The 18803-nt window shown below is 50.6% G+C and overlaps 1 protein-coding gene and 1 pseudogene across 1 annotated transcript; both read left to right on the top strand.

The window, feature by feature from the left end:
- The first annotated feature begins 2752 nt into the window (after positions 1-2752).
- On the top strand, positions 2753-11161 carry LOC136661370 (terminal nucleotidyltransferase 5B-like). Its single transcript, XM_066638566.1, has 2 exons — positions 2753-3130; positions 8057-11161. Exons 1-2 carry the CDS (start codon positions 2885-2887, stop codon positions 9068-9070), a joined length of 1260 nt encoding a protein of 419 aa, XP_066494663.1. The 5' UTR covers positions 2753-2884; the 3' UTR covers positions 9071-11161.
- Positions 11162-15755: 4594 nt separating this feature from the next.
- Positions 15756-15874, top strand: LOC136661791 (5S ribosomal RNA; annotated as a pseudogene).
- The last annotated feature ends 2929 nt before the right edge of the window (positions 15875-18803 follow it).

Below are 18803 nucleotides of genomic sequence, written 5' to 3'. Positions count from 1 at the left end.
GACTTGTCCGCACAAGTTTTTCCACCATGGTAATGAGCCTATACTCTGGTCACACCCCTCTGCCAGAGTTAATTAACTCTCCTTCCATTTTCAAGCTCTTCTGTTTATTCATTTAGATGCTCAAAGACCAATATCCTCTCTCTCTCTCTCTCTCTCTCACTTGTTCTAAAAATAAGAACTAAGAACCAGTAAGAGCCCACTAAAATAACACAAGCCCAAAAGAAACCCTGGAAGCACCAGCAAGAGGAGGAGGAGAATCAGCTACATCAGTATTCACCAGCAGCAGGTGACGGGTCCTCCACAAGTGGTGGGGTTCAACTTGGCAGCAGAAGTCATCCAGGATGGAGCCGGGCCTCTCTTGGAAAGCATCATTCCACCACAAGGGCGCCACGACTGAACAGACCGCCTCTCACACTCACCCACCAAACATAAGGTGATGGATTCAGCCCAAAGGCAAAGAGAGGTCCACCCTTGGTCATCTCTTTGTGTGCACTCCCAGTTCCCACACTGTCTGCCTCCTTCCAAACAGCCTCAACTGGGGCAGACTGTTCTGCCACCCCTCTACAGAGAGGCACCATATCATTCTCTGCTTTTCAAGAGTGGTTGCCCCCTGCACCTCTGTATGAGTTGCTGCTCTGAGTGTGTCCCCTTCCAGTTAGGAGGCATGTCAGATCAATGACTCACTCAGAAACATCTGGGGTGAACGCAGCAGGATGCTGTCCTCTGTTGAGTCAGAACCTGGGTCCAAGCTGCAGCTGCTCTCCAGGGTTTCAGAGGGTGGCCTTTCCCTGTCTGGCCTGGAGATGCTGCAGTGCACCTGGCAGTTTCTGCAAACAAAGCAGGGATGCTTTGCCTCCAGCAATGGTCCCAGCCCACCAGCTGGATTCTCCTGACCAGGATTGTGTCAAGGTCAGTCTTCCCAAACCTTGCTTTCACACTGCTTCCAAGGTGAACCATCCCAACACCTCTTCTTTATCTTTTTACCACCACAATAGGACTGGGGTCCATGTTTCAGTCACCAGTCAATACACTCATGTGGGTGGGTGCTGAATATAAGCTGGTCCATACACACTGCTCCAGCCATTTAGCCTGGATGAGGCTCAGACTGGCACACGCACAGACAAGCCCCACTCCCTCCACCAAATAAATCCCTCCAACAATACATTTCTTGCTCAGCCTTCATAAATGCCTGCCCAAGTAGCCTCTAGCCGTGGTTCCCAAACTGTGAACATAAGCAAGAGCCCCACTGGATCAGGCCAAAGGCCCATCTAGTCCAGCTTCCTGTATCTCACAGTAGCCCACCAAATACTTCAGGGAGCACACAGACACAACCTGCGTCCTAGTGCCCTCCACTGCATCTGGCATTCTGTGGGTCAGGACCCACTGGTGCGTCGCAACCTGATTTTTGGTGGTCGCCAAAGGGTGCTAGAGAGTTCAGATAACTAATTGCCTCAAGCCTTGAGGCTATTCAAAAATCAGATAGCCTCTGACCTGGAAAGGAACTTATGTCTGCCTAAGTAGCCTCTATCAGTGGCTCCCAAACTGTGAACATAAGCAGAGCCCCACTGGATTTTCCCTGTGAGTGGGGCTCCTGCAAGCAGCACAGAGCCTTCTTCTAATTCATAAATTATATGTACTATAGTAGTTTAAATCAGCGGTTCTCACACATTTAGCACCAGGACCCACTTTTTAGAATGATAATCTGTCAAGGCTCACAGGAAGTGATGTCATGACTGGAAGAGACATCATTAAGCAGGAAAATTTTTAACAGTCCTAGGACCCAATCCTATCCAATTTTCCAGTGCCGGTGCAGCCGTACCAACAGGGCATGCACTGCATCCTGTGGTGGGGAGGCAGACACAGAAGCCTCCTCAAGGTATGGGAACATTTATTCCCTTAGCTCGGTGTTGCATTATGGCTGCACTGATGGTGGAAAGTTGGATAGGATTGGGCCCCTAGGCTGCAATCCTATCCACACTTACCCATGAGTAAGTCCCATTTACTATCATTGTTAAAAGAATATACATCGTAGCTTGTTAAAAGTACAGGTCTGTAACATTTTCCCATATGCTGTTGCATGCCATGTTAGCATCAAGTCTAATATATTAAAAATAAAATATTGAAACAAATGGGGACCCACCTGAAATTGGCTGATGACCCACCTAGTGGATCCTGACCCACAGTTTGAGAAACAGTGGTTTAAATTTAAAACTATAAGTAATCCAGTGTTTAAATTCATCCCATGAAATCAACAGGCGAGTGTTTTTTAGCTTTTAATGTGTCCTGCCCTACATTTTTACTTGGATGTCCTACATTTTGGGGTGCCTGGCCCTCTTTTGCGCTTAGGACATCTAGGCCCCTGCACCTGGGCTCTGGAGAACTGCGAAGGCGAGAGTATTCCTGGGCGTGTGCAGAGTGCGCACACCCTGCCTTCGAAGGCGCCTATTCATCATCCTCCCGAAGCGAGCGCCAAGTTCCCGTACCAAGCCCCGCCTGCCTCTTTCAAGTCACGCCGACCAATCGCGGGCAGGATTCCCTCCGACGCCCCAACCGAGGGCTGCCCCCCAGCGTATCCCTTCCCGAGCCCAGTGACCGGGGGAGGCGCCACCTTGTGGGACTCGCTTCCAATGGGAACGCCCGGAGCTTTGGCAGCGCATCCGGGACTGGCTGGCCGCGGCTGGCCAATCGCGCCGCCCTCCGCGGGGGTATATAAGACGGCTGCACGCCCGCTGTCCCTGCAGTGCTCCAGCCTTGGGAGGGTCTCCGGGAGGGGAGGAGGAAGAAGAAGACGAAGAGTCGGAGGGGGTGAAGGGGTCGCGGCTCTCGTCTGCCTGTTCGCTTCTCTTCTCTTCCCTTCTCCAGCCAGGGGACCCTTCTGGGCACCATGCGCGCCTCCAGGGCGGCGGCTGCGGGGATGGGCGCTGCGCTCTCCGGGGAGAAAGAGCAGCCACAGCCCCCCGGCAGTGGCACCACCAGCAGCAGCAGCACTGCCGACGGCGGGGCCCGGCGCTTCAGCGTGCTGGGCTGGGAGCAGGTGCAGCGCCTGAACCAGATCCTGGAGGAAGCCGTCCCCATCCACGGCCGCGGCAACTTCCCCACCTTGGCGGTGCGGCCGCGCAGGATCGTGCAGGTACGGGCTGCTGCGGTCCTTTTCTTTACCCCGGCGCTTTGCCTGGCTGCGTTGCGCTCGCCTCCTTGTGGCAGCGTGTTCCGCAGGCGTCGCGCTCTAACTGATCCTTGGCAGCCCTGCGAGGTCGGCCCCACGGGGTGGGGTTGGGGGCTGGTGGCAAGAGGGTCTCCACCCTTGCGTGGTACTTTTGCTGCTCCACCCACGTAGAAGGGGGGGGTTGGCTGGCATGGGGGATGAAGGAAGCCCCGTGGAGGGCTGTGTGGAGACCCCGGGGCATGTTGCCAGCCTGGAGCACCTGGCCTCTTGGGGTGCTGAGTACATTCCTGTGAGGGCCCCCCCCCCCCGTAGGGAAAGCCATCTGGAGTTGGTGAGGAGCCCAGCTGGGTGGGAGTGCACTGCTGTAGGGGCGTAGGTACACGTGTGCAGGCCACCCTAGCTTCCAGCAGTGAAGGATGTGTCAAGCCCTGTTTCCAGTTGCTTACAGGGGTCCTGTTGCCTGCACTGTCCTGTGTCTGGATCTCCTGCTCAGGAGGCAGCTGTGGCCTGCAAAAGACCGTGGCTGAAGCAATAGGTGGCCAGGTGCCCTCATCCCTTGAGGGGTCATCCTGAGGCTTGGGGCAGATGAGTTGAGGCCCCGGGTGTTGTGGGGTGGACAAGAACTTCAGTGTCTGGAATACTCGCTTGTGATGGCAAAAGGCCCAGAGAAGTAGCTGTGGGGGGAGCCAAACTGTCTGGGCTGAGGCATTGGAAGGGGTGGTGTCTGGGGCCTGCCAGGGCACCAGCATATAAGATTTGCCTTCACAAGCAGAGGGGCCCAGAGGCTGGCTCTGGCTGCTGCATTTGGGCTCTCTCCAGTTCTGGGTCTGCTGCCCCGACCTTGAGGCTGGGAGAAGAAAAGGGGCTGGAGTCCCTGTGGCACACTGCCCAGGAGCATGGCTGATATTGGAGGAGGGGGTGGCCTTTCCTGGGGGCAGGCAAAACTGTAAACATGAGTGCTCGTGCCCTGTGGGAAAGCAGGATAAGGTTAAAAGCAGCTACTCAAGCTTCACACCTCATTCTGCTTTGCACATCCCAGGGTGGCATTGTCAAGCCTACCTTGGAACAGCTCTTGTTCAGTGACTCTTGAAGTGGGAAGAGTCCTTGGTGCCTGCCCAGGGTGTTTCCCAGCCTGGAAGAGACTTGCCTTCTGCCTCCCATGTAGCAGGAATGCTTGGTGCTCCTGTGCAGTTTGGTCTAGGAGGCAAGGGCCCTTTCTGTGCTGAATCTCTAGTGGTGCTGAGGTGCCCCAGTTGGCAAGAATTCAATGCACAGTGCCTTAACAGTACCAATTGCAGCAGCACCAAGCTGAGAGGCACGTGTCTGATGGGGAATTTTACTAGCATGCATCTTGATGCAAAGCCAGATTGCAAAGGAAAAAAAAAGGAAGTTCCATCTTGGATCAGTAATGGGGAAGGGATTGCATTACAGAACTGTTATGGCTGCCAGTATCAGTTTGCCAGTCCCCTGCCTCCCCTCTTGAGCCAGATCCTTTGACAGGGGCACAGGGTGAGCCCTGCACCAAAATGTCTCTCCAGTTGCTCAGGGCGGGAGGTGGCGAACAATGTGCCTGTCCATGCATGAAGGCTGGCGCTGCAGGCAAAAATCATCCCGAATTAGATGTGAAATGGGAGGACTGAAGGGAAAGGGTTAGTGATGGTGTCTGTGTTTTTGCTAGGCCTGGCTTGTGCAGGAGGGCAGCCACTGAACTTTTGGTGCCCTGCTGAATTTGCCTTCCCAAAGCCTGTCGTGTCCAGTGCCAGGTTCTGTCCTGAATGTGGTGTCCTGATTGACTGGCCCTCTGCTTGGCACTCCACTGCCTGCTTATATGGAGCATGGAATCTTCCAGCAGAAAATAAGTCTGCTGAGGTGGTGATATTGAGTCTCTGGGCTCTGGGCCCATCTGGGCTCTGGGATTCTTGAGCTGAAAGTAAATGCCTGCTTAGTAGCCCTAGTGGTGGAGAGGAAACCAGTGCAGAGCTCATGGGCTCTGGTGTGCGGTGAGATGTTCCCCCTAGTCCCAGATGTTATAACAGATTTGCTGCTGGGGGCAGGGGGACTGCTGTGGCAGGAGTCTGCATCCATGTCAGAGTGGGGCAGGGGGTGTTGCTGCTACTTTAGTTGCCTGCCCCTGACCTTCTGAGTGAATGGTGGAAAGGCTGACCATACAGGTTCAGCAGCTGCAAAGGATCTTGTCAGTTGGGGAAAAGGTGGAACTGCATGACTGACCTGGTTGGCTTTTAATGTCCTTGCTGGAACACGGTGACCTTAATTTGGATGTCAGAGTAGGCTGAGATGGGGGCAGCCTGAAATAGGCGATTGCCGATGCTAGGTCAGCTGAACTGATTCCAGAGGCTTGGCCACTCAGAACCTCAGTGCTCTGCTAGTGGGCAGAGACGGCATGTGAGGAAGACATGTGGGCTTGCTTCCAAAAGGAGTCCAACTCCACCCCCTTGCAATACAAGAGTGCCTACAGATCTGGAACAGTGAGCCAGCACACTGATGTGCTCTGGGGAGCGGTTTGTGTGTCTGCTGGAAGCAGTAAGGTCCAAGGTGTTGAGGGGGAAGTCCTGGAGCACAGATGAGACCTTCAGGTGCTCTGCCTTATTGCCAGGTAATGTCAGTTTGCATAAGAACATGGAAGTTCTTTTGGTTGACCTCTGCAGCGGTGTCTTTGCCCGAGATCTCTCTATATGAGGTTTTCACTTTGTATGTGTGGCAAGATGTGCTTGTCCTACTTCACATGATTGCAGGAGGCATGATGCGCTGGAATACCAGGACCCCAGAGCTGGCACTGATATTTCTGGCTGTTGGGGAACTGCTTGTCACTGTGAAAGAGGCTTCTGTCCTGTGTCATCACGACCACAAATATTTGGATTTCTGTCCCTAAACCAGTTTGCTTAGTGGCACAGACACCCTGACCCATGCAAAGCTGTTGCATGCTCATTTTGGGAGGGAGGTAGCTTCATTCTTGGGCAGCGACTCACGTGCGTCAGCAGCACGTGGGAGCCTCATCTTGAGAGAGCCTTGTTGGGATTAACTATGCTAGGAATGGTAGACCTTTCTGACATGCATGCTGGGGTTGGTATTGGGCCCAGGCATTGGGCATTCTGTAGGCAACAGGCCCACCTGGCTATACCTGTGGGACAAATGTATAGTCAAACCACAGCCTTGCTCCCTTGTTGCTGCAGATGAAAGGGGCAGACATGTCACCCTTGCACAGAACCCATCTTCTTGCTAGGCTTCACTCCAAAAAGCCTCTTTGTAGACTTCTGTGAACAAGGGCAGGAGAAGCATTAGTTGGCCCTGAGGTGGAGATTGCCAGTCATGCAGCAGGGGGCGCTTTGTAATGCTTGCAGTATGACCCCCCACCCACACCAAAAGAGGCCGGGGCACAAGAGGGGAATGCAGGGGAAAGGAGCAGCTGGCTGACTTGGCCCTCTCTCCTGACCAGTTTTCTACAGAACTAGGAAGCAGTTCCACCCCTCTGCTGCAAGTAGCTCTTATCTTGCCAGTGGATCTGTCAGAATGGCTGTGTGGCAGGCAGATGAAGAAGCAGAGCTTCCCTCCCCACTGCAGTTGCCCTTCCTCCCAGGCAGTCAACTGTGAAAGGCAACTTGCTGCAGCTTGGGTCACTGCCAACTTCTAAAGTCCACTAAAAGGCCTCTTTAGAGAAAAATGGGTGGCACCTTTGCTACTGTACCCAAGACTGGTTGTAAAATAAAAGCCTCATCATCTTCCTGCCCAGTATGCTACTTGGGTATAGGGTTCATTCTGTAATTTGATTTGCAAATCCTAAGTGACTCTTCTGGCTCTCAGATTTAAACTGTATCCCACCAAGAGAAGAGTAATGGAAAAATAGGGTCTTGAAGGACTGAGTTTAGCTTGACTTGGTGTACCTGCTGTCCTCTTCTTGACTGTTGAGGGTTTGATACAGTGGTTCCCAAACTCAGCCATGGCTCCCCAGGTAGCCATGGAAACCAGCCAGGGACCAGTGGAATCCTTGTGAAAATCCTACTGCCCTATACAATGTATAGGATTGTAGTCCTAATGGGGAACCACAGCCAAGTTCCCAATAGGTCAAGGGAGCCAGCAGTCAAAAGTTTGGTGACCACTGGCTTAATACCTTCCAAGTGTCTAGTTGTAATCAAATTGGAGTGGGAAAACTCGGCATAGGGCTGGTAGCTTCCAAAGTGCTAGCTTGTGTCCCTGTGGCAGCCTGCTCATCATGACCCACAGTGGCATTTAAAGCTGGTGACTTGTAGCAAAGTTGCACCTCCTGCTGCAACTTTGTCCGCATGATGAGTCCTTGTCAGCGGCAGGACTTCTTGTCCTCCAGTCTCCTGGAGCTGCTTCTCAAAGGGGCCTTGCTGCAGGCCCTCTTGCATGCACCTTCAATCTTGCTGGTTTTCCTTGCGAGGAAAAGTTCTAGGGAACTCCTGATGGCATTTCAGTGAACGGTTGTGGGAAGAGGCGAGGCTCCTACCTCGAGCTTGCCCGGGCAGCTGCCATCTCGGGGTGGTGACGTCGATGGCTCTTGGAACAGGGGCAGGATCTTGAAAAGCATGCTGGTGCAAACCCATCTGAAGCCTACTTGGGAGCCCAGTGATGTGTTTGTGTTGAGGGATCAGTGACAGCAGAGCTGGGGTGTGGCTTTGCCCTTTCCCTGGTGAATGGTCTCTATATGGCGAGGTGTGGCTCTGGAGAGGCTGTGATGACACACAGTTAAACCTTCTCTTCCCCAGGTGCTCAGCGTAGTCGGCATGTGCTCAGCATGTAGCTTCTCCTGACTTGTTAGCAGTGCTTTGCCTGTCTTTATTTGTGGAAGCCCATTTGACTTGTCTCCGGTAGCACTCAGTACTCACAGTTGTGCCTCTCCTTGTGTTGCAGGTGGTCCGCAGCCGTCTTGAAAAGCAGGGCGTGATGGTCCACAGCGTGAGGTTAAACGGCTCTGCAGCCAGCCACGTGCTGCATCAGGACAGCGGTCTGGGATACAAAGATCTAGATCTCATTTTTGGTGTGGATCTGAGGAGCGAGGACGTCTTCCAGCTGGTGAAAGATGTTGTGATGGATTGTCTCCTGGACTTCCTCCCAGAAGGGGTGAACAAAGAGAAGATCACTCCCATGACTCTGAAGGAAGTCTATGTGCAGAAACTCGTGAAAGTGTGCAACGACACAGACCGCTGGAGCCTCATATCGCTGTCAAACAACAGTGGGAAGAACGTGGAGCTCAAGTTTGTGGACTCCCTCCGGCGGCAGTTCGAGTTCAGTGTAGATTCCTTCCAAATAATATTGGACTCGCTACTGCTCTTTGGAGAGTGTTCGGAGAACCCCATGTCGGCCAACTTCCATCCAACTGTCACAGGGGAGAGCATGTATGGGGACTTTGATGAGGCGATGGACCACCTGCGGAATCGGATCATTGCCACCAGGAGCCCGGAGGAGATCCGTGGTGGGGGGCTCTTGAAGTACTGCAATCTCCTTGTGCGGGGGTTTAAGCCCAAATCGGAGGTGGACATGAAGGCACTCCAGCGCTACATGTGCTCCAGGTTTTTTATAGACTTCCCTGACATTGGCGAGCAGCAGCGCAAGCTGGAGTCCTACCTTCAGAGTCACTTTGTGGGCATGGAGAGCAAAAGGTATGACTGCCTGATGACCCTGCACAGAGTGGTGAACGAGAGCACGGTGTGCCTGATGGGGCACGAGAGGAGGCAGACGCTGAATCTCATTGCCATGCTGGCCGTCAAAGTTCTGGCTGAGCAGAACATAATCCCCACAAACGTGACTTGCTATTATCAGCCGGCACCGTTAATCGGCGAGGTGAACGTCAAGTTCTATGTCGCTCACATGCAACCTCTCCTGCCTTGCAGCCACTCCTACCCCACGTGGCTCCCCTGCAACTGATGCCTTGTCCTCCCAGGAGCAGAGGCCACTTGCTTAGAAATGGAAAACGGGACTCCTGCTCCTTGCCTTGGAACTATGTTGGTCTGCTGTAAACTGTGGGGCTCTGTGCAGTGTTGCAAGTAGTTGCCAGAGGTCTTTACAGTAAGAAATGAACTGCTTTGAGTTATGTATGGGGTGAGTGGGTAGGATTAGGTGAAAGGGCAGGGCTGTCCTGCCTGAGATGCAAGCAAACATCCATGCCCGGCACCAGAAGTGTACAGGGCTGAGCAGACTTTTCTGGAGAGGTGCCAGGGTGGCCGATTTCCTTCTACAGGACCAAAGAATCCGATCAAGTGCCTGCAATCAGAAACCTGTACTGTAACTTTTCCTGTCTTTTTTGTAGGGGCAGTGCTCCTATTGATGATTGAGTTTGACATTTTGGGGGGGGGGTCAGGGTCACCTGATAACTTCTGTCCAGGGATCCAAAGCAGGCAGCAAGATTGCCCTGTGGATTGCTGTCTGTTTGTGATTGGACCAGTGGTGTGGCTGAGTTGCTGGAGTGGGGTGGGGGGATAGCTGCACCTCCTAGCAACAGTTTGCCGGGGAACTATACAAAACCACCAGCAGCAGCATGGGTGGGGGCCTGTCCCAAAGTGTTGCTCCACTAAATGTGCAGTGCCAAAAAATCTCAGTTGGGACTCTGTGTGGCGTCCAAATCTGGATGAGTGTTTGCCCTGGCCACCTTCTGGGAAGGGACAGCCGATAGCCGTTAGTGGTATGATGAGGCACCCATTGATAGCCAAATAGACCTGGACAGATGGATCTGTTCTTGGTCCCCCTCATAAGGCTGCAATATGTCTTGAGCCAAGAGGCCTGTCCTGATCAGCAAGAGCAGAGTGTGCTCCATCTTGACCCCCTAGCCCTGGGGCGACTTTACTCTTTTAATTGGAGGCCTGTTCTCGGCTCTGGGGCAGAATTGGCAAAAGTATGATGACTCAGAGAAATCCCCAGGTTCGGTCCTTTCTGCAGTGGGGCAGAGGCTTAAAATACTTCCAGATGTCTGCCTTTGCCCAAGAGGACTTTTGGTGTCCTGTAGGTATAAGCTCTTGAAAGTGGCTTTTCAGCACAGCACAAAATGGTCCCTTTTTCTCTTTTTTGGATTGCTTGGCAATTCCTTGTGCAATATTGGTTCAGGCTAATTCTTTCTGCTTTTTTTAGAAAGCTGAGGCAGTGGACATGTTTTTTTGTTTTTGTTTTTTTGCAAGCTTGCACTCTGGAAGGGCTTGATGTGAAGATGTGTCATGGGCCATCCTTGAAGGTTGAGTTATTACTGAATATGTTTCTGCAATAAAGCTGTACCATGTTGGGGTAGGCTGAAAAAAAAAATTGAAATAAAATATTTGTGTCTAGGTAAAATTCTGCCTCTTCCTGGGAAGTGTGAGCTGGGTTGGCAAGACCAAACTGTCCCTCGTGCCTACGGCCCAATGAGAACTGTCCAGAGGTACTTATTCTCTCTCCATAAAGAGGCAGAGAGAAGCTACCCTTTGATTCTCTGAGGTCCAGAGGACCTTTCCTGGCACTAGAATGGCAGTAACAGATATTTCCTCAACATACCTGTGAATTCTTCCATGCTTGGATGATTGTGGATGTTTTGCCTGGGCAGGGATCTGACTGCATTTCTTTCTGCTTGAGGAAGAGGCTGCTTCTTTATTTGAGTGGCCTTGCCATAGTTTACATTGGGCTTTTGTACTAAACACTGCTGGCTCTTTGGGTGGTATTTTTGAGGGGTGCAAAAACACTTTTCCAAACTAGTGTGCAAAAATAAAAGTCCCCTCGAACCCTGGGCTTGCCGGAGAAAGAAAACATGCACTTTTTATGGCGGGGGGTGGGTGGGTGGGTGGGTGTAGTGATGTTCCTGCAAATGGAGGCAACATTGGATGTTTGCTGTGTGAGGATGCTCTAAAGGATTGAGGGGCTTGATGCCTTTGTACTTCCCAACTTGTATTTGAATGTGACCTGCGCTATCAGACCTGTCATGCAGGAGGCCTGAGACAGACTTGCTAGATTCTTTTGAATCTGTCACCTTAAATAAATACAATGTATTGAAAGAAATCTGTTGGGCTATTCTCCTTGCTTAAGCACTGACTGATTGTGACAAGACGGGGTGGGGCAGAAGGAGCCTGCCTGGGATTCCAGGTCTGAGCTTGACTTCTATCTTCCAGCCTAGCATGAGGCTGCCTGTGGGTCTGGGGCTCAGCAGGGTATTGGGTGGAGGGTTTTGCAGGCCTATCTGGGGATGCTGTCGGGGACTGCAAGCGAAGAGGGATGGCTGTGCCCCAGTGGGAGGCTGCGCCTGCCCTTGAAGCCCAGGTGCACTTGTAGCACTGGCTCAGTGGTGCCCATGGTCAAAGTGCATTTCATGGGAGGTGGGGGAGAAGACTGCCACATTACTCTTACAGCAGCAACTTGTGCCCCTGCTTGATTCCTGACAGGGGAGGGAAATACACGTATCTTGCCTTTCCTCCACTATGTTGGCACCCAAGGCGTCTAACAGATATAAAAACCATTGGGGGGGCTGCTCCCCTCTGCAGAACACATGCGCAGATGGGGTGGTGTACAGGTAGAAGGGGCCACTACCATGCAGAGACATGCCAGCAATTGCAGTCAGAGCTGTCCACTTCAACGCTGTTGGACAAATGTTTCCTGCAGCATTTGAAAGATTGAATAGAGTTGAATGGCCAGTGACATTGCTAGCTGGGTGTAGGGGGTTCAGGCCGCACCGGGTGATGCACGCAGGGGGTGACACCAGAACTAGCCAAAACTGCTCTGAAATATCTCAGAAGTTACAACCCAAAACAGCCAGTGGGGGCAGGGCCATGGTATACCACCACCCACTGTAGGCAGGGTAAGGCTGAGTGGCCTCCCATGCAGAGGATGTGACAGTGCCCCTGGTGGTGGGTGTGCTGATGTGTCCTTGCCCTTTTCCCACTGGGTTTTTTTGGCAATATCCTTTTATAGAATAGAGATTTCAATGTGGTTTGTTCCATTTTATTCTGCATCAAATTACACACTAATGTAACATGATGGTATCAATTGAAAATACTAAGATTTTAATCATTTTGGCCAGTAGGGGTGTCACCCCTGATTTACATCACCAAGTGTGGCCCGCACCCCTTACCGATGCCAGGGCTGCAGGCATCCTGCCTATGAAACCCTTTCACATCAGGCTTCAAGCACAGTTTGGGAATGAGCAGAAACAAGGCACTCCATGGCCAGCATCCTTTTGGTGCCAAGGAACGCTTGCCTTGACCAGAGATGGTCATTTACTGAAAAGCCCCCAGGAGCGTGCAGGCAGTTAACTTTCAAAGGAAAAGATGGGGAGTAGCGCTACCAAATTCTATACTGCATTGAGGGTGCATCCTGCATATCAGCTGCCAACCCACCTGGCTGGCTCAACAGAACTGGATGTGCAACTGGGAGCAAGGGAACTATTTCTGGGCAGCTAATGTTGGCCATGCTTTGTCCAAAATATGCAGCTCCCGGCTCCTAATGTGTCAGCTACCCACATGTTGGAAAGTACCAAAGGGCATTTAATGCTCAATGAAGTGTTGTTTCCATTATCAATTGCAATAGGTTTCATGTGGGAGGATGAGCTGTGGGATAGACAGTGACTCTTCAACAAGAGCACTGTCTTGTGGGTGGAGCTGACATTGACCCCATTCCTTGACAAGGCAACCACCACCAGCACCGCCATTGTGCCGTCTGGAGAAGGCGTGGAGCCCATTGGTGATCAGACAAACCATGGACCAACGCCCTTGAATGTCATCCAACTATACCCTTACTTCATACCATGCAATGTTCACTCCAACTGTTGCGCAAGATTCAGATGTTGGAACACACATTCATAAACCTAGTGAGATGCTGTTTCCAGGTCAGCTAGATAGTGCTGTGCTAGCCAAAGCAGATTATTTTTATTCAGGGCAGAATAGTTACAGTTAGGAGATAGAAGCTGGCCAACAATGAGATACCTTTCCATGACTTTGATTCATACCCAGCACTCATTGACTTGCTACCCTTGCCAGAGTTTATTAAGTTTTGGACTGTTGAGGGAGATGTACCCCAATCTTACAGAAAATGAAAAGTCTCATTGCAGGTTCCAGAGGGGATTTGCTGGCTCCTAGCTTGGGGGGGGGGGGGAACTAGATGCCTTGAAAGTCCCCTTCCACCTCTATGAGAATCTGATTGGTATGCAGTGGCATAGAACCTCAAAGCACCTCCTCCTCTCCCCAACTACAAAAGCATGTTGTGTATCAATTTATCACCTCGACCCCGGTGATTTTCTTACCATTGGGAAACTTCCCTACTCCCAGATTCCTGGATTGCCTTCCTGAATGCCTCAGTGGGTTTCCTCTCACTAGGGCCTGTGGGGGGGTGGGGGGTGCAGAGGTAATTTTTACCCAAACCTGGGGTGAAAAAGGGGGCCCAGGAACCAAAGGAGGGAACCTGGAAATGTCCTGGGATCTTACATTTTCCGATCTCACACAGATTGCTTCCTAGGATGCTGGCAGCTGCCGCAAACCATACACACTGAGACAAGAAATGCATACATGACTCTCTTTAACACAGTGTTCAATCTGGAGAAAACTGGCTTGCCACAGTAGCTCTTTGTGGGTTGTGGAGCTGCTTGCCATGAAGGAGTGGGTAGGAGCTGAGGAATACAGCTGCAGGACTGCTGCTGCTGCAGAAGTAAGTTTTGCTGCGCACAGGACGTTTTCCATTACAGTGTGAGCCTAAATACAATGATGCTAGTTTCCTGCAATGACTTAGGAGTGTATCTGGTTTTCCCTATTACTGTATGTAGCTGCTGGCACCATGCAGATGGGTAGACCTGGGCTCCACATTGGGAAGGCCCGAAGACCTGGACTCCAAAGACTTTTCTGGCTGTCACTATCCTCCCTCCACCCTGTTTTTTTTCCCCTCCTGCCTTATCACCAGTCTTCCCCCACTCTGTTTCACTCTCCCCTCCCCCTCTGGTAAGGGACCCAAAGAAACTTTGTACCCCCTGATCAAATTCCTCTTAGAGGTCTCAGTGGTGTAGCTAATGATCATGTAGCCTGGTGCTGAGCTCAAAATGATGCCCCGGAAATGATGTCATGCTCAGGCTTTCACATTTTTAAAAGTGAAAAAGGGGGGAAATCCCTCCATCAGCTCACCACCCACTTGCTCTGCTGCCTCCCCCCCCCGGCTCCCCCCATATTAACACCTTGTTGGTTCCCTGCTGTATCATAATACACCTAATTGGAACAGTCTCACTGGCCAGTTTTGAGTTAAGGAAATCTTGTTTTTGTTACATAATGCACTGTATTTTCTGGTTATTTGGCTATAACTTTTGATAGAATATAGATACTTTGACGCAGTTTGTTTCATTTCACTCTGCATTAAGTAATGGTGTATAACACAATGGTATTGTTCGAAAATACCAAGGTTTTCACAATTTTGGCCAGTAGTGTCAAGCTCACCTTGTTGCCCGCCCTAAAGCTTGTTGCCCGATGCAAAAGGCATAGTGGAAATGGAAAAGGTGCAAAAGAGAGCGACTAAGATGATTACGGGGCTGGGGCACCTTCCTTATGAGGAAAGGCTACGGCGTTTGGGCCTCTTCAGCCTAGAAAAGAGACGCCTGAGGGGGGACATGATTGAGACATACAAAATTATGCAGGGGATGGACAGAGTGGATAGGGAGATGCTCTTTACACTCTCACATAATACCAGAACCAGGGGACATGTTGGGCGGGTTAGGACAGACAAAAGAAAATATTTCTTTACTCAGCGTGTGGTCGGTCTGTGGAACTCCTTGCCACAGGATGTGGTGCTGGCATCTAGCCTAGACGCCTTTAAAAGGGGATTGGACAAGTTTCTGGAGGAAAAATCCATTATGGGTTACAAGCCATGATATGTATGCGCAACCTCCTGATTTTAGAAATGGGTTATGTCAGAATGCCAGATGCAAGGGAGGGCACCAGGATGAGGTCTCTTGTTATCTGGTGTGTTCCCTGGGGCATTTGGTGGGCCACTGTGAGATACAGGAAGCTGGACTAGATAGGCCTGTGGCCTGAGCCAGTGGGGCTGTTCTTATGTTCTTAACTACAATTCCCAGGAGGCCTTGCAGGTCTCTTGTTATCTGGTGTGCTCCCGGGGCATTTGGTGGGCTGCTGTGAGATACAGGAAGCTGGAATAGATGGGCTTATGGCCTGATCCAGTGGGGCTGTTCTTATGTTCTAACTGCTACCCCCTGCACTCCTTTAGCTATGCTGCTGGATAAACAGCGTTTCTTATATTGAATCTTAAGCTATGCCAAGCCAACCCCATAGCCATGCACAGGACTCAGTGTTTGTTCCTGACAGCATGGAGTGTGGTCCAGTGTGGTCCATCTGTTGCCTTGCCTGAAAAAGCTACAATCATCAGAAGGTCCCTACTTAAGGTGCTGCCACCATCTGAAGTTGTAGCACCACTTCTGTGGAACCACCTGCCAGGATATTTGAGAATAAGCCCCTCTTTATATGGTTTCCAGAGGGGTTTAAAAACTTTTCTGTTTTGCTTGGCTTTTGAGGAGGGAGGATGGAACTCCTAGAGACCCTTTTTATCTTCTTTCTTCACTTTTAGGGCATGGGGTTTATGCTGTTGCTGTTATGTTAGACACACTGCAGGGGTTTGTGGCCATACTATTCTGAAAGTACCTGATCTTGTCTGATCTTGGAATCTAAGCAGAGTCAGGCCTGGTTAATACTTGGATGGGAGACCGCCTGGGAATACTGGGTGCTGTTTTTACATAGCATGTGGTTGGTCTGTGGAACTCCTTGCCACAGGATGTGGTGATGGGTTTGGGCCTAGATGGTTTTAAAAGGGGTTTGGACAAATTTCTGGAGGAAAAATCCATCATGGGTTACAAGTCATGATGTGTATGTGCAACCTCCTGATTTTAGAAATGGGCTATGTCAGATGCAAGGGAGGGCACCAGGATGCAGGTCTCTTGTTATCTGGTGTGCTCCCTGGGGCATTTGGTGGGCCGCTGTGAGATACAGGAAGCTGGTCTAGATGGGCCTATGGCCTGATCCAGCAGGGCTGTTCTTATGTTCTTAGGGGTTTTTATATTAGGCACACTGCATTTCTTTTTCTTATCTCTATGGCCTAATCGAGAAGTTTGTGCATGCGTACCAAATGTACATGTGTTCTTACTATTAACGGACCTGATGTGTGGCCCCTATGGGGGAGAAGGTTACTGACACCTGATGTACTGCTTCCAGGAGCACATCAGGATTGTGGACAACAGAGTGGCCTTCCAGTACTGTCCAGTAGTCTGGTGGGGTGGACAGCACTTCCTTGCCCCCCCCCCCAGACTTACACCTCAATCCAGAGTGAACCTTTGGAAAACTGCTGAGGCATCACACACTGCCTCTGCCCTTCAGTGCCCCGGCAGAACCCATCCCCTCACATCCTCCCTACTCAGACATTGATCCTTGCCCCTGTCCTGCTGCCACATGTTTATCCTGCTTATCTTGTCCCCTATCAGAAGGGAGTTTCAGCTGCTCAAATGGTGTCACTCTGCCTTCAAAGCAGAGGCAAACCAGCTTCTCAAAGCATTCCAAGGGGTTTTGATGGCATCATGGCCTACATTTGGCTATGAGTACAAGGAGGAATCAGCAGTCAGGACACACCCATTGCTTCTCCCCTTAAAAGCAATCAAGGTGGAGGAGTGTGGAAGAGCATTAGAGCCCTTCCAAGGAGCTCCCTGCTCAATCTGCAATTAGAGGCTGCTTGGAGGAGCTGTAGTGGTGATTCATCTAACTGCTGCTCTGCTAATGAATGCTAACTAAATTCATTACTAGCAGGACAGAAATGTTAGCACACCTTCTGCCTTTTGCTCCCGCATCTAACCTAACAAAAAAAAAAAAACTGCTTGAGTACAAGCTGAGCCAGTTTTTCCATATCAACAGCAATCAATGACTGGGATGCAAACATTTCCATATGCTGCTAGCCTAGAAATTGCAGACTGTGTCAGGAAGGGTGTCATTAAGGCTGAGCAAAGGGGGTTCCTCCTTGGCAACTTTCAAGTGCCTCCTTCACTCAGCAGCAAAGCCTCATGGAGCATGACCATGGGATGTCATAGCCATGGTTTATGGCCACCCTTTGTGGGCTTTCTCCACGTTGTGCTAATGTGGTTCCCAAACTGTTTAGCACAGGGACCCACTTGTTAAAATGACACACTATCGGGACCCACTTAGTTTTACAAGACTTTAAAAAAAAAGTTTCACCTTACCAGCTCAAGTTTTCATTTTTATCCTTTTTACTGTTTGGGGGGGGGGGGGAGATGTCCTCTTGAGTGTTTGTTTAGCACCATGTTCATTGGATCAGGACCATTCTGGTGGTCTTGCTTTCCCCTTAATCTGATGTTTGCCTCAGTTTCCTTGCCTCTGTTTCACTTTCCATAGGGCATAATACGTTCGTCACCTTGCAGGAGGGGGACTTCCTTCTCAAGTGTTTTTTGGGGCCTGCGTTCATTGGATTGGGACTGTTCTAGAACCTCAGTTTGCCCTTCAAAATGGACGGAGGCATGCCTGCCTACTCATGAGAGAACATGTTTCCATAGGGAAGCATGCTTTCCATAGGGCTTTATGCATTTTCCTTGGCAGCTCTCAGCCTGTCAGTTTTGCAACCCACCAACAATCAGATCACGACCCAGAGTTTGAGAAACACTATCATAGTGGGTTGCCAGAGGGAACCACTTCTATATCCCAGAATGGTCAGGGCATCTGCAAGTCCCTGGGCAAGAGAATAATCAGGGTAGAGATCCACATGGCAGGAAACGCTTAAACCAACCCAAGGCCTCCACATCACATGGTCACCTGCTGTGGCCCCTAGACTGCAACTGGCCTTGGGAAAAGACTTGTGAAATGCAGTGGACCTTACTTCTGAAAAAGCATGCTTAGAATTGAGCCCTTCTCTTTGCCCTCTCCGGCATCAGGTGTGGTGTTTACCTTTTCACAGCTAGCTTGGCTGCCATGAGGACTAGAGACATGTTTGTTTGTTAAGCTGAAAAATCTCAGAGTGAAGAATTTGATTCCTGCCAAGATGTTCTGCGTTTGTGCAGAATCACAGAATCTGCCAAGACCTGAGTGCATCATGCCATGAAATTGTGCATGGCTAAACAAAAACTACAAACCAATGAGAATGACCTCCAGGACTTCAGGTTGTTTTAGAGCAGGGGTTTATGAATTAATGTACATTTCAAATTTGAACAAATTCACATAAATTTCCATAAATGAATACACTCGAGACAGAAATTATATGAATGAATGAATTTTACTGAGCTTATTTATAATACACATGAGAACTATAGTACAGACATGTAGAACCACATGAGAACTATGAACTGTTTTGCCACACACATGAAGACATAAGTTGTTCAGAAGCAATGGGGGTGGTAGTGGTTAAAATAGTGCCCAGAGAAAAGCAGAAAACACATGGAGACTGTAAAAGACCTTGCTCTAACTCAGCCCACAGCTCAAATTTGGCGGCCACGACCAGCAGTCTTGGACCAGCACAGGCTCCAACAGTCTCCAACAGGCCAGAGGTTCGTTGGAAATTGGGGGCTCCCTGTGGGCTGGACTGGGGGACCCCAAGGTCTGCAAATGGCCCTCAGGCTGGGGTTTACCCACTCCTGTTTAAGAGCATAAACACCCTAGAAACCTGCAGGTGC

This window comes from Tiliqua scincoides, chromosome 10 (assembly GCF_035046505.1).
Source record: "Tiliqua scincoides isolate rTilSci1 chromosome 10, rTilSci1.hap2, whole genome shotgun sequence".
Classification (NCBI taxonomy): domain Eukaryota; kingdom Metazoa; phylum Chordata; class Lepidosauria; order Squamata; family Scincidae; genus Tiliqua; species Tiliqua scincoides.
This window is presented reverse-complemented; position numbering and strand designations above follow the sequence as displayed.

Coding starts and splice junctions, on each gene's coding strand:
- LOC136661370 (XM_066638566.1), top strand. CDS start 2,885: ATGCGCGCCTCCAGGGCGGCGGCTGCGGGGATGGGCGCTGCGCTCTCC. Junction 3,131..8,056: donor GGCCGCGCAGGATCGTGCAG/GTACGGGCTGCT, acceptor CTTGTGTTGCAG/GTGGTCCGCAGCCGTCTTGA.